This window comes from Lipophrys pholis (assembly GCF_963383615.2).
Source record: "Lipophrys pholis genome assembly, chromosome: 16".
In the NCBI taxonomy this organism is placed as follows: Eukaryota; Metazoa; Chordata; class Actinopteri; order Blenniiformes; family Blenniidae; genus Lipophrys; species Lipophrys pholis.
In genome coordinates this window covers 25,827,478-25,840,391 of record NC_137634.1, presented here as the reverse complement: position 1 = coordinate 25,840,391, position 12,914 = coordinate 25,827,478, and the positions used below count along the sequence as shown (strand labels likewise).

Below are 12,914 nucleotides of genomic sequence, written 5' to 3'. Positions count from 1 at the left end.
CAAAGTGTGTACTGTATATTAACACACACTAAACAAAGTGTATACTACACATAAACACACACTAAACAAAGTAGCTGCATGTATGACGTTTTTAAAAAATCAAACAGTTTGGAAATCGGTTCAAAATTCAACTTATAATTCCACTTAGAGATTGAGGAGTACCTCTTTCCATCGTCGATGTTCATTCACCCCTGCAGCCATCATGACCGGTCCAAGATGGCGGCGCTGTTGACGTGTCGCTCTCCAGTCGCTGAGGGTTCTACTCTTTATTGTGTCTATGCTTGAAGAAACAAAGCTCCCATGCTTTCAGGAAGCGCACCACCGACTCACCAGAAAAGCTCTGTCAATGCTTCAAAATAAAGGAAACAAACCACATAATAACCACATAGGCTCATTTTTCTTCCTCTTTCAAATACGTGATGCACAAAGGTAATTGTACCTAGCGTGTATTTTTTTAAAGAAGTCACAATACACAATAGAATCATGTTTAAATCCCAAAACGGAAACGTCGATCTCTTATTAATTCGGTCCAGACCGGAAGTTAGCTTGACATTCCGAGTTGAACGCTAACAACAATGAGGGAACGTCCCAGTGTAAACTCAAACATTCCTCAACTTCTTTAAGGTAAAAGGCGAAGTTTTGAGTGGAAACATGAGCCGCGTGTTGAACCGAGAGTAACAATCGACGTGGGTTCATGTAGCCTTTTTACTACGTTAGTAAATGTGTGGAAAGAGCGAGTCGGGCTAATGCTAATGCTAACTCACGACTGTGGTCTGCTTCGTGGAAATGTACTTCGTTACTAAGATACTTTCCGTTCAAAGTTACTATGTTGGCTCGGATTGATTTAAAAAACCTACATCACGTTTGGTTTGGTTTCACACACAGAAAAGGTGTTAAAACACATAAATACTTGCATGCTTTGACTTCATGTGTATTTGTTATATTTTCGTGGCTCAGAATTCATAATAAAATGAATAAAATCTGTAAACCTTAACTAAATCTATTGTAAATGGGATTTTCAACAGTTAAAGTAGTTATTTGGGCTCAGTTGCTGCATCTTTGTCCCATTTGTCAGAGTAATTGTAGTTTATAAAAGGCTAAAAACTGATTTTTCTGTATTCGTGCTTCAATAAACTGCTGCATCAATCCTCACTTTTGTGTTTATAATTCAATCAATTTAACCGCAGCGTGGAAAGCACTGCTGTCTACAACTATAAAGACAAAATATCTTGACAGTTTAGTTCTTTTTATGCTTTTCTCTCAAGTGAAAATAGTCCCAGAGATAAAGACAAGACATAAAGTTGAGTTTTTCCACAGAACAAGACTTGATAATATTCCAATATTTTTACTAAACATAGCTAAATGAGCCCCAAATGATGGCTGGACGGCTCGCTGCCTAAAACTGCGTGCGTCTTATACCATCAATGTGTTATTATGCTGATGTCACATGTCTGGAGAGACTGAACAGCAATACTTTATGATGTGGGCTGGAAAGAAAAGTCGAGTTTTGTTAGATGGAAGAACAAAGAGTAAAGAAAATAACCTCATTTGCATACAATTGTTGATCAATCGCAGATCTTATCTTGAGCCCAAGAATCAACAAGTTCTTGATTTTCTATGTGTTTGCTGTGACTGTGTTCATAAGAAAAGGCTTTTAACTAACAGGAGAAAAGTTCTGTATGAACGTCAACATGCCCAGTGGAGCTCAGTGTTTACTCACAATGTGCGTCTTTAACTTTAATGTTTGTCTTGTTTTCCAGGTCGGAGCTTCACACCGTCACATCTGGATGCAGAGGACTTTCGTTCTGACCCTCCAGACTGTGAGTGCTCGTCTACGACCTCAGTGTCAGCAGCGCTTCAAGGCGGTTCGAGCTTCTTCCTGCTTTAAATCTCCGCCTGCTCAGCGGCGTCTGTTTCCTCCGGCGTCTCAGAAGCTCCTCCACCTCCACCTCCACCTCCACCACCCTCCTCCTGGTCCGCTCCCGGACCGCCGCTTCTCCGACGAGGCCGACATGGCGGATCAGAGGTTCCTGGTGGAGTACGCCAAACGTGGCACGGCGGGCTGCAAGAAGTGCAAGGACAAGATCGCCAAGGGGATCGTGCGCATCGGGAAGGTTGTGCCCAACCCGTTCAGTGAGTCGGCGGGGGAGATGAAGGAGTGGCACCATGTCAAGTGCATCTTCGAGAAGCTGGAGCGCGCCAGGGCCACCACCAAGAAGATCGAGGACATCACGGACCTGGAGGGCTGGGAGGAGCTGCAGGACGAGGACAAGGAGATCATCAACAAACACATCTCAGGTACAACCGCCACACCGAGCGTCGCTCAGGCTCAGACGTCTCTGGTAAACGTGGCAATGTGGTGGTCGGACAATCCCGCGGCGCCACCTAGTGGCCCCACGTGAAAACTAGGTTTTTATTCCTTTAGAATTTCTGCCAATTTTTATCCAAACGTTGTTTGATTGTACGTTTCTGAAAGGAAAAGGCCAAAACGAGGCTGTTTCAGTCAAATGGTTAGAAACACGACCTCGACAAGGCAGCGAGTCGATCCTGGTGAAAATAACCTGGAAACGTGAGGGCGAGGGAGTTTCTCCTTCTTCCTCCTTTGTTGTTTAGCCTCAGGGTGAAAAATGAAACGATAGAAACGGACTTGCTTCTGAGGGGGGGAACGTTGTGTTTCATCCCGTGGTTCCTGTTTCAGACCTGATGGCCAAAGTCAACGCCAGTCCCAAGAAGAAGGTTCAGGCCAAAATGAACCCGTCCGGACAGCTGATGTCACCTCCTGCCAACCCGGCCGCCAACGCCCCGCGCAAGTTCTCAGGATTCACCGGTGATTCTTTTCTACTCCACAGTTTAATGTGTTCTCACGTCGGACTGAAGTTTAACGACCCGATCCTGTGGAGATCCACAGTCTCAGTGAAAATGTTCATTTTAATAAACATTGAGTGGAAACTTTTAACTTTACACAAAGTCTTTAAAGGCTTTAAAATCCAAACTAGTATTTAGGAGAATATTTCATGAAAACCTTCATGTAATGTTGAGAAATCTGAAATGCAGGTTTGACGTGATGTCAAAGTATCACAGGTGTGAAACATGGTTATGTGAAGAATTTACTCATTAAAACTTCATTATCAGGACAAGTTATGTATCTTTACATTATGTTGATGACAGATTTTATTGCAAGTAGTGTTTTTTCTAAACTATCTCTGATATTAGTAAGAAAAATATCTAATATCTCAAATCTTAGACTTGATATTTACCGTCATTTGGTGAAAAAATGTTGACGTTATATCAGAAATGTTACTGGGAAGCTGCACATTTTAACTTAACACGTTGTTATTTAACGTATTATTTAATCACATTTTTTGAGAACTAGATATAAAGTTGCTGCCTGAGAATTTCCTCTTCGTCCTTAAAATTTTAACTATTGTCACAATATGGTAATGGATGTTTCACATAATATATAATGTAATTATAACGTAATAATATAATATATAATATAATTTTTCACACCTTCACAATATGTGAAACTTGGTGAGTATTTTATGCTTCAGCACAATATGAAGTTGAAAACATTGTCGGGATGTAAACGTTCATGTTATGTTGACAGATTTCTTTCAAATGATGTCAAAGGATTAGTAAAACATGTTTTACCACAATCCCCAATGGAAGCGTTCACATTACATCCACAAATGTTACCGTGAAATTAACTGTATATGATGTAATAACTTGAAAATACTAGTTATAGCGTCAAATTCATCACAATACCTTAATCTCTATATATTGTATTACAGAATAATGAGACGCTTACTTTTCACCACAAATTTTGGAAAAATATTTTTATTCAGAAAACTTTTTATATATAATAATAATATGAATATATATAAATAATTATGTAGAAAACTTGTGTGAAAAGAAACAAAAGTGAAAATGCTGGTTAGTGGGGCCAGGAGTCCCGACCAAGGCTGCTTTACAGCTTCAGTTAGTCGTAGTTTTTCCATCTCGTCTAAATTACCGTATCGTTGCCAATAGAAGCGCGAGTGCAAGCCCTGGGGTGTGCTTCTGCTGAGAACATGTGAGCACAGGTTAAAACATTCAGTAAAATACGGTGATTACTTGTACCTTTGTTGACATGGAAGTAGTACTGCAAACCATGCATGTGGAAGCGTATCCACATTAACACATGTTTGAAAAAGGGCGGTGCTCTTGTATTAGGAGCTTTACGGTAAATGACAGTTTTACACGTGTGCTTGGCAATAATTTTAAGTGAAAACACGTGTGTGTGTGTGTGTGTGTGTGTGTGTGTGTGTGTGTGTGTGTGTGTGTGTGTGTGTGTGTGTGTGTGTGGGGTTTCATCAGAAAGACAAATAGCGCCACCTCAAGGCCAGGCATGCCAACTACATCGTTTTCTGCCTTTTGCCGTGTAAATCGTGTGAATGTGAAAGTTTTCTTGAAGGAAAAGAAGCTTTTCGTTTTCATGTGAAACGTTGTGAAAACGGAGCCTCAGAATCACTGAGTTTTCAAAGTGATCGGTAGAATCCCGCGGTGGTTCTAAAGTGTCCGATCAGTGGAGTGACTCTGACGCATTTTGTTCTCCTCTTAGCCGCTAAAGCCGGCAGCTCCGGCAGCTCCAGCAGCTCCAGCAGCCCCGGACCATCCTCCTCCTCGTCCTCCTCCAAACCCAGCCAAGGCAGTGCCCTGTCCACGCAGCTCTGCGACCCGCAGCACAAAGACTGCCTCCTCCGGGAGTTCCGGAAGCTGTGCGCCACGGTGGCGGAGAACGCCAGCTACAACGTCAAGACGCAGATCATCGAGAAGTTCCTGAGGAAGGGCTCCGCCGGAGGTTCGTGGGTTTCGCTGTCACATGTCCGCGGATTTCCTGAGCCCCGCCCTCACGTCTGGGTGTCTGCAGTCCAAACGGCCGAATGTCCAAACTGCTGGACATGTCAATCACATCTAGAGGCCGCCCCTTTGATTTGAATTGTTTAGACACGCCCCCTCTGATTCGAACCTTGGTTTAATCAGAACTAAGTCATTATACCTGTGGCATCTCTCTGGGGGGTTTAAATCGGCTCTGATCTCTCGGCTCCCAGATAAGTTCCACGGAGATCTGTACCTGACGGTGAAGCTGCTCCTGCCCGGCGTCGTCAAGAGCGTCTACAACCTCAACGACAAGCAGATCGTCAAACTCTTCAGCCGGATCTTCAGGAGCAACCAGGACGACATGGTGCGCGACCTGGAGCAGGTCGGTGGTCCAACGTCGCGCCGCCTTCGTCTCCGGTTGCCGCTTGGGAATTAGAATTAGAAGAGTTGGAAAGAGAGGCCAGATTATTACTAACGAGGGACGAATACTAACCTCCAGCGACTTGTTGATACGGAGAACCGAATAACCAAATCCAGCCGGTTTCTTTTGTCTTAAAGGGCGACGTGTCCGAGACGGTGAGGATTTTCTTCGAGGACAGTAAATCCTTCCCTCCAGCCGCCAAGAGCCTCCTCACCATCCAGGAAGTGGACGCGTCACTGACCCGCCTGGCCCAGCTCACCAAGGAGGACGAGCAGCAGACCGAGCTGGAGGACATCGCCAAAAAGTAACCATGAGATCCTGATCGGAAAGGGTCGTATTACTCCGCCTTTCAACACTTTCATGTGGTGTCGTTGGTCCAAAAACGTTGTTTTCAGTTTATTGTTCCTTTATTTTCCTCCATTTAAATATTGGATCATATGAGCTGCACTCAGACGGGATTGGCTGAACCCCCGATGACTCCTATAGGGCTTCATTTCTGATTGGCTCGTTGGAGCAACACACTTATTAAAAACTGAAACAAGCCAGAGTGAGAGAGGACGGACTGTCCTCACTTCTGGGGCGTCAGTCCAGGTATGGGGACGATTAGTACTGCAGGAGAACCTTTAGGAAGTGGATTCTGCATCATATGGGCCTTTAAGTAACCACGAGATCCTGGAGTGAAGGAACCACAAGGTCCCGCCAGGCGGGGCTGCAGACGGTTCTGTCTCTGATGTTTGGTGTGTCTCCATCACAGGTGCACCAGCAACGACCTCAAATGCATCATCCGCCTCATCAAGCACGACTTGAAGATGAACTCCGGCGCCAAGCATGTGTGAGTGTCCCGTCCGTCCGTCCGTCTGTCCGTCCGTCCGTCCGTCTGTCCGTCCGTCCGTCCGCGGCAGGAAGCCTGGTTTAACGTCGGCCTCTCGCTCTCCCGTCACGCAGCCTGGACGCCGTGGATCCCAACGCGTACGACGCCTTCAAGGCCTCCAGGAACCTGGGCGACGTGATCGAGCGTGTGCTGAGGAACCAGCAGGAGGCGTCCAGCGGGTCGGGGCCCAGGAAGCTGCTGACGGTCGAGGCCTCGCTCATGACGCCCGTGCAGCCCATGCTGGTGAGCGGAACCGAACCGCCGCCACTGAAAACAGAAAGCAGCTTTCCATCAACACACTGACACTGTTCACTACTCATATATACTGGACATGTACCGACGTCCTACCAAGACACCAAGAGGAGGAAGACAGTTCATACAACACCAGCAACTTAATCACTATCAGAGTGAGCACGATGTCACACAGTCGTTAAACTGCTCCGCTCATAACGAGCGAAGCTCCACGCTAAAGAGTTTCAGAGCTCCATGGTCTTCCACTTTTCTCATGTAAATCCTCTGAATTATAATCTGCACGCCAGAAGGTTCAGGAGCTGAACACTGAACACTTCTAACCTTTTTCCAGGCGGAGGCGTGTAAATCCATCGAGCACGCCATGAAGAAATGTCCCAACGGCATGTACTCCGAGATCAAGTACGACGGCGAGCGAGTGCAGGTCCACAAGAACGGAGACAACTTCAGCTACTTCAGCCGCAGCCTGAAGCCCGTGCTGCCACACAAAGTCAGCACACACACACACACACACACACACACACACACACACACACACACACACACACACACACACACACCCCGCTAAGATTAATTGTTTTGTAATTAGCTCTTTAAACCACTGGAGGGCGCTGCAGTCAACCTGTGGCACCATCAGGTAATCTGTGGTTGTTAATCTGAGGTCTGGGATTACCCTGAGGGACGCCAGAGGGCCAAAGAAAGCCAGATTCAAAGTGTGTTCAGAGTGTTTAAAACAACAGGAAACTTTTCTTTGTTATTATATAAATATGAGATCAGATTGACACTTTTCACATCTTTACATTTAAAGTTTCTGTACAATTCTGCCATTTTTTTTATGGGTACATTTATTATGATACAAATTCTTATTCTTATTATTTATTCAATAAAATACTTTGAGATATTTCAACTTTATTATTTCAGATTATTAAAAAAGCTATAAATTAAAGCTAATCCCGTCACTTAGATTTGAGAAACGAGGAGCTGACATGGTTTCTGGTTTATGTCTTGAAAATGTTCTCAGGTTTGACATCAGGTTTATGTTTCCATCTCTGATCAGAGGACGTTGTGTTTTTAAGGTTTTAAAATGTAGAATGGCCATTTCTATTTGATTAGATTAAGAACTATGCCGGGCCACTAGTTGGCGCTGTTGTTAGTTTTGAAGCCACACACACATACAGCAGAGGACGCTCTGGACATGAAGGATGTTTTCTTTGTTCTCCTGGATTTAATGAAGAAGCTCTGCAGGAACCCTGATCAGCCGCCGATCTGCTCCGACTGAAACGTCAGAAACATTCAGCGTTAGTAAGGACCGTTGGTCCCGGAGACGTCTCACGTCTGTCCCTCTGTGTTTCAGGTGGCTCATTTCAAAGAATACATCCCTCAGGCCTTTCCTGGAGGACACAGTATGATCCTGGACGCTGAGGTTCTCCTGATCGACACCAACACCAGCAAACCGCTGCCGTTTGGGACGCTGGGAGTTCACAAGGTACACACACCTCACACACACCTCACACACACCTCACTCACACCTCACACACACCTCACTCACACACACCTCACACACACTTCTCACACACACCTCACTCACACCTCACACACACCTCACACACACCTCACACACACACTTCACTCACACCTCACACACTTCACTCACACAAACCCTAGCACACACCTCACACACACTTCACTCACACCTCACACACACTTTACTCACACCTCACACACACACCTCACTCACACCTCACTCACACCTCACACACACCCTTCACTCACACCTCACACACACTTCACTCACACCTCACACACACACTTCACACACACCTCACACACACCTCACACACACACTTCACACACACACACTTCACACACACCTCATACACACAAACCATCACACACACACCTCACTCACATGTCACACACACCTCATACACACACCTCACACGTCACACACACTTCACTCACACAAACCCTAACACACACCTCACACACACTCTTCACTCACACCTCACACACACTTCACTCACACACACTTCACTCACACACCTCATACACACTTCACTCACTCACACACACTTCACTCACACCTCACACACACTTCACTCACACCTCACACACACTTCACTCACACCTCACACACTTCACTCACACACACTTCACTCACACACCTCATACACACTTCACTCACTCACACACACTTCACTCACACCTCACACACACTTCACTCACACCTCATACACACTTCACTCACTCACACACACTTCACTCACACCTCACACACACTTCACTCACACCTCACACACACTTTACTCACACCTCACACACACACCTCACTCACACCTCACTCACACCTCACACACACCCTTCACTCACACCTCACACACACTTCACTCACACCTCACACACACACTTCACACACACCTCACACACACCTCACACACACACTTCACACACACACACTTCACACACACCTCATACACACAAACCATCACACACACACCTCACTCACATGTCACACACACCTCATACACACACCTCACACGTCACACACACTTCACTCACACAAACCCTAACACACACCTCACACACACACTTCACTCACACCTCGCACACTTCACTCACACACACTTCACTCACACACCTCATACACACTTCACTCACACACCTCATACACACTTCACTCACACCTCACACACACTTCACTCACACCTCATACACACTTCACTCACTCACACACACTTCACTCACACACACTTCACTCACACACCTCATACACACTTCACTCACTCACACACACCTCACACTCACACCTCACACACACTTCACTCACTCACACACACCTCACTCACACCTCACACACACTTCACTCACACCTCACACTGCCTCAGTTCCACTCTGTTTTAAATGTCTTTACTTCACACTGCCTGTCCCCCGTCTGTCCTCAGAAAGCTGCTTTTCAAGACGCCAAAGTGTGTCTGTTTGTCTTCGACTGCATCTACTTCAATGGCGTGAGCCTCATGGAGCGGTACGAGCCTCCCCACCCAAACTCTCCCACATGATGCTTTCACGAGTCAGACTCCTGCGGTTACATGCTTCAGTCACGTTTTTCATCAAGTTCAAATAGTTTGGATGAATTTTAGTTTGATTGAGAACCTTTCATGGATTTCAGAAAGAGACATTCTCTGGACTACAAGTGTCAATAGAGTGTAAAGACATCGGTTAACAACTGAATGTTCTAACAGATATTTATTTTATCTGGTTTAACTTCTGCTCTTTACATTTTGCTTTGCGGCGACGTTTTAATTGGTCATTCAGTCTAATCCAGCAGTGATGGAGGTTTTTCTGTGGTCATACATCAGTGGTATTTGCTGTCATATTTAGAATAGAATAGATATTTAGTTATGGGAGTCAGTTATTATGAGTCATATGATAAGATGAACGATGCTGTATGATGTGGATGTTAGTGGAGGAAGATGCTCTATAATCTGGAGGAATCTAATCTGGACTTCCTCTGCAGCCCTCTGTCTGAACGCAGGAAGTTCCTCCACGACAACATGGTTGAAGTCACCAACAGGATCCTTTTCTCAGAGATGAAACACGTCACAGTGAGTCTTCACACAGCTGATGGGCCTCAAGCCGTTTCCACACAACCTGACTGTGTGTGTGTGTGTGTGTGTGTGTGTGTGTGTGTGTGTGTGTGTGTGTGTGTGTGTGTGTGTGTGTGTGTGTGTGTGTGTGTGTGTGTGTGTGTGTGTGTGTGTGTGTGTGTGTGTGTGTGTGTGTGTGTGTGTGTGTGTGTGTGTGTGTGTGTGTGTCTGCAGAGGGCAGCAGATCTGGCTGACATGATCACTCGAGTTATCAGAGAAGGTCTTGAAGGTTTGGTGCTCAAAGACGTGAAGGTCAGTTTATCTAAATACGAGTTGTGGAGGTTCAGACAGGGGAGGTTAAACCATCAGACTGTGTGTGTGTGTGTGTGTGTGTGCGCGTGTCAGAGCACCTACGAGCCAGGGAAGCGCCACTGGCTGAAGGTGAAGAAGGACTACCTGAACGAGGGGGCGATGGCCGACACAGCAGACCTGGTGGTTCTGGGAGCGTTCTATGGGAAAGGATCCAACGGTCTGCAACACACGCTTCATTTTTCTAATCTCACTCACACACTTCCTTAATTAACTCCAGATCATGAAACAAATATCAAACACTTTCCTTTTATTTGAAGTGTTTTAATTTGAAATGTGTGGTGTGTCGTGTTGTGACTGTTGAGACCAGCGTGTGACCCAGTGGAAACATTAAAGAGCTCATGTTGTTCTGCTCGTGTCCACCAGGGGGCATCATGTCCAGCTTCCTGATGGGCTGCTTTGACCCGGACTCCAAGAAGTGGTGCACAGTAACCAAGTGCTCCGGAGGCTACGACGACGCCATGTTGGCCCGCCTGCAGAAGGAGCTGGACGTCATCAAGATCAGCAAGGTGGGACCAGGCTCCGCCCACATCCGGGCCCTAACACACAGCTGTAATCCTAATCTGTGTGTGTGTGTGTGTGTGTGTGTGTGTGTGTGTGTGTGTGTGTGTGTGTGTGTGTGTGTGTGTGTGTGTGTGTGTGTGTGTGTGTGTGTGTGTGTGTGTGTGTGTGTGTGTGTGTGTGTGTGTGTGTGTGTGCGTGCGTGCGTGCGTGCGTGCAGGAGCCCAGTAAAATCCCCGGCTGGTTGAAGATCATCAAGAACTATTATCCAGACTTCATCATCCGTGACCCTGAGGTGAAGTTCTCATCACTCTGCTGCTTCAGGGTCACGTTCACACAGTTTGTCTGTTTCACACTCACACACTCCTCAGAGGGATTTAAAGTCCTGAAGAACATCTCCACAAGTCGTATCTTAGAGCAGATGAAGCTCAGTTCTTCAGCATCTCTACCATTAAACCCTCTGAACTGGACTGTCCCCTCTGATTCTGGCTTCATATCAAACTAACGAGAGTCACAGGTTGAAGTTTCCATGACCTGGGTTCTGGTTCCGTGTTGCAGCAAGCTCCGGTCTGGGAAATCACCGGCGCCGAGTTCTCCAAGTCCGAGATGCACACGGCCGACGGCATCTCCATCCGCTTCCCCCGCATGACCCGAGTCCGCGACGACAAGGACTGGAAGAGCGCCACCAACCTGCACCAGCTCAGAGTGAGACACGACTTGACCTCCGACCTCCGACCGGGTCGCCAGCGGTCCAGATGCGAGTTCCTCCCAGGTCTTGGTCTGAATGTGTTCTGGTCTTCAGGAGCTGTTCCGCATCTCCAAGGAGAACTGCGACTTCAAGGTGACAGCCGGACCGTCCAAAGACGACCGCAGCTCGTCAGGCGGAGACAGCGGAGGAAACTCACCGGCACCGCGCAGCGCCACCGCACCCAAGAAGGCCGGTAAGAGAAACTCTCCCGTTACCGTGACGACGGAAACTCGCCCTCTGACGTTCTGCCTCTGGTACTGGGGGTCTGGCTCCTCTGCCGTTCTGCCTCTGGTACTGGAGGTCTGGCTCCTCTGGCGTTCTGCCTCTGGTACTGGAGGTCTGGCTCCTCTGGCGTTCTGCCTCTGGTACTGGAGGTCTGGCTCCTCTGACGTTCGGTCACTAAACGATGCGTCTCGTGTTGATTGACAGGAAGCAGCAGCAGCACGCCGTCCAAACAAAAGATGGTGAAGTCTTCTCCTCGCACGCCGGGCTCTGATGCTCCGAGCGCCAAGAAGGTAGTTCTTCCTTCCCGTAAACGGAAAATGTTTCCTGAAGCAGCGACGACTTCTGATCCTCGTCTGGTTTTCTTCCTCGCAGGCCAAGAAGAGCGAAAGCGTCCACAGCAACGGGCAGACAGGTGGCGCTACAGCCGCTTCACAGCTGCTGGAGCCTCGCAGAGACCAGGTGCGTCAACCACCGCTGGCCAGCAGGTGGCTGTAATGAGCCACAGCTGGTCTTTCTAGAGTAGTTTCCTGGTGCTCGCTGGTGAGCATACTGTTGGTGGTCTTAATGTGGTGTCTCCGCCCCTCCCCCACCCCTCCCCCCAGACACTGCTGGACATCTTCAGCGGCGTGAAGCTCTTCCTGCCTGACTCCGTGCGTGACTTCCACAAGCTGAAGCGCTACTTTGTGGCGTTTGACGGTGACCTGCTGCAGGAGTACGACGCCGCCTCAGCCACGCACACCGTGTCAGAACCCGAGGACGAGAGCCGGGCGCTGCGAGTGTCGACCGGCTGGATCTGGGAGTGTATCCGGAAGAGGCGGGTCGTCCCGCCATGCTGACGCCGCGGCGGCGCCGTCGTCCCGCCGTGCTGACGCCGCGGCAGCGCCGTTTATTTATTCTGACAGACGGTGGATGTTGAGTTTGTTTTTTTTAAGTTTTCATCCTTAAAACTTGAGTAGATCATGAAAATCCTCTCAGCAGAACTTGAACATGTTTTTTTCAGACACTAGAGGAACTTTGTATGTTTGAGGCGTCGACTCATGAACTGAAAACAATAAAGTGTCTCGGTCCTCCACGTCACGTTTTCTT

The 12,914-nt window shown here is 47.4% G+C and overlaps 1 protein-coding gene across 2 annotated transcripts; it reads left to right on the top strand.

Annotated features, from left to right (window-relative positions):
- Nucleotides 1-529: 529 nt before the first annotated feature.
- On the top strand, nucleotides 530-12,904 carry lig3 (ligase III, DNA, ATP-dependent). Of its 2 annotated transcripts, XM_080483667.1 has the most exons (22): nucleotides 532-624; nucleotides 1,761-1,820; nucleotides 1,932-2,298; nucleotides 2,699-2,827; nucleotides 4,601-4,840; nucleotides 5,091-5,242; nucleotides 5,419-5,585; nucleotides 6,036-6,113; nucleotides 6,227-6,395; nucleotides 6,736-6,891; nucleotides 7,756-7,887; nucleotides 9,344-9,423; nucleotides 9,916-10,003; nucleotides 10,220-10,297; nucleotides 10,391-10,514; nucleotides 10,721-10,863; nucleotides 11,076-11,150; nucleotides 11,414-11,560; nucleotides 11,658-11,796; nucleotides 12,033-12,118; nucleotides 12,201-12,287; nucleotides 12,431-12,904. In XM_080483667.1, the coding sequence occupies exons 2-22, from the start codon at nucleotides 1,788-1,790 to the stop codon at nucleotides 12,662-12,664; spliced, it is 2,904 nt and encodes a 967-aa protein (XP_080339793.1). In that variant the 5' UTR covers nucleotides 532-624; nucleotides 1,761-1,787; the 3' UTR covers nucleotides 12,665-12,904. The 2 variants fall into 2 exon arrangements, with proteins under 2 accessions (XP_080339792.1, XP_080339793.1); XM_080483666.1 differs by having other exon boundaries at nucleotides 530-624; nucleotides 1,761-2,298.
- Nucleotides 12,905-12,914: the final 10 nt, after the last annotated feature.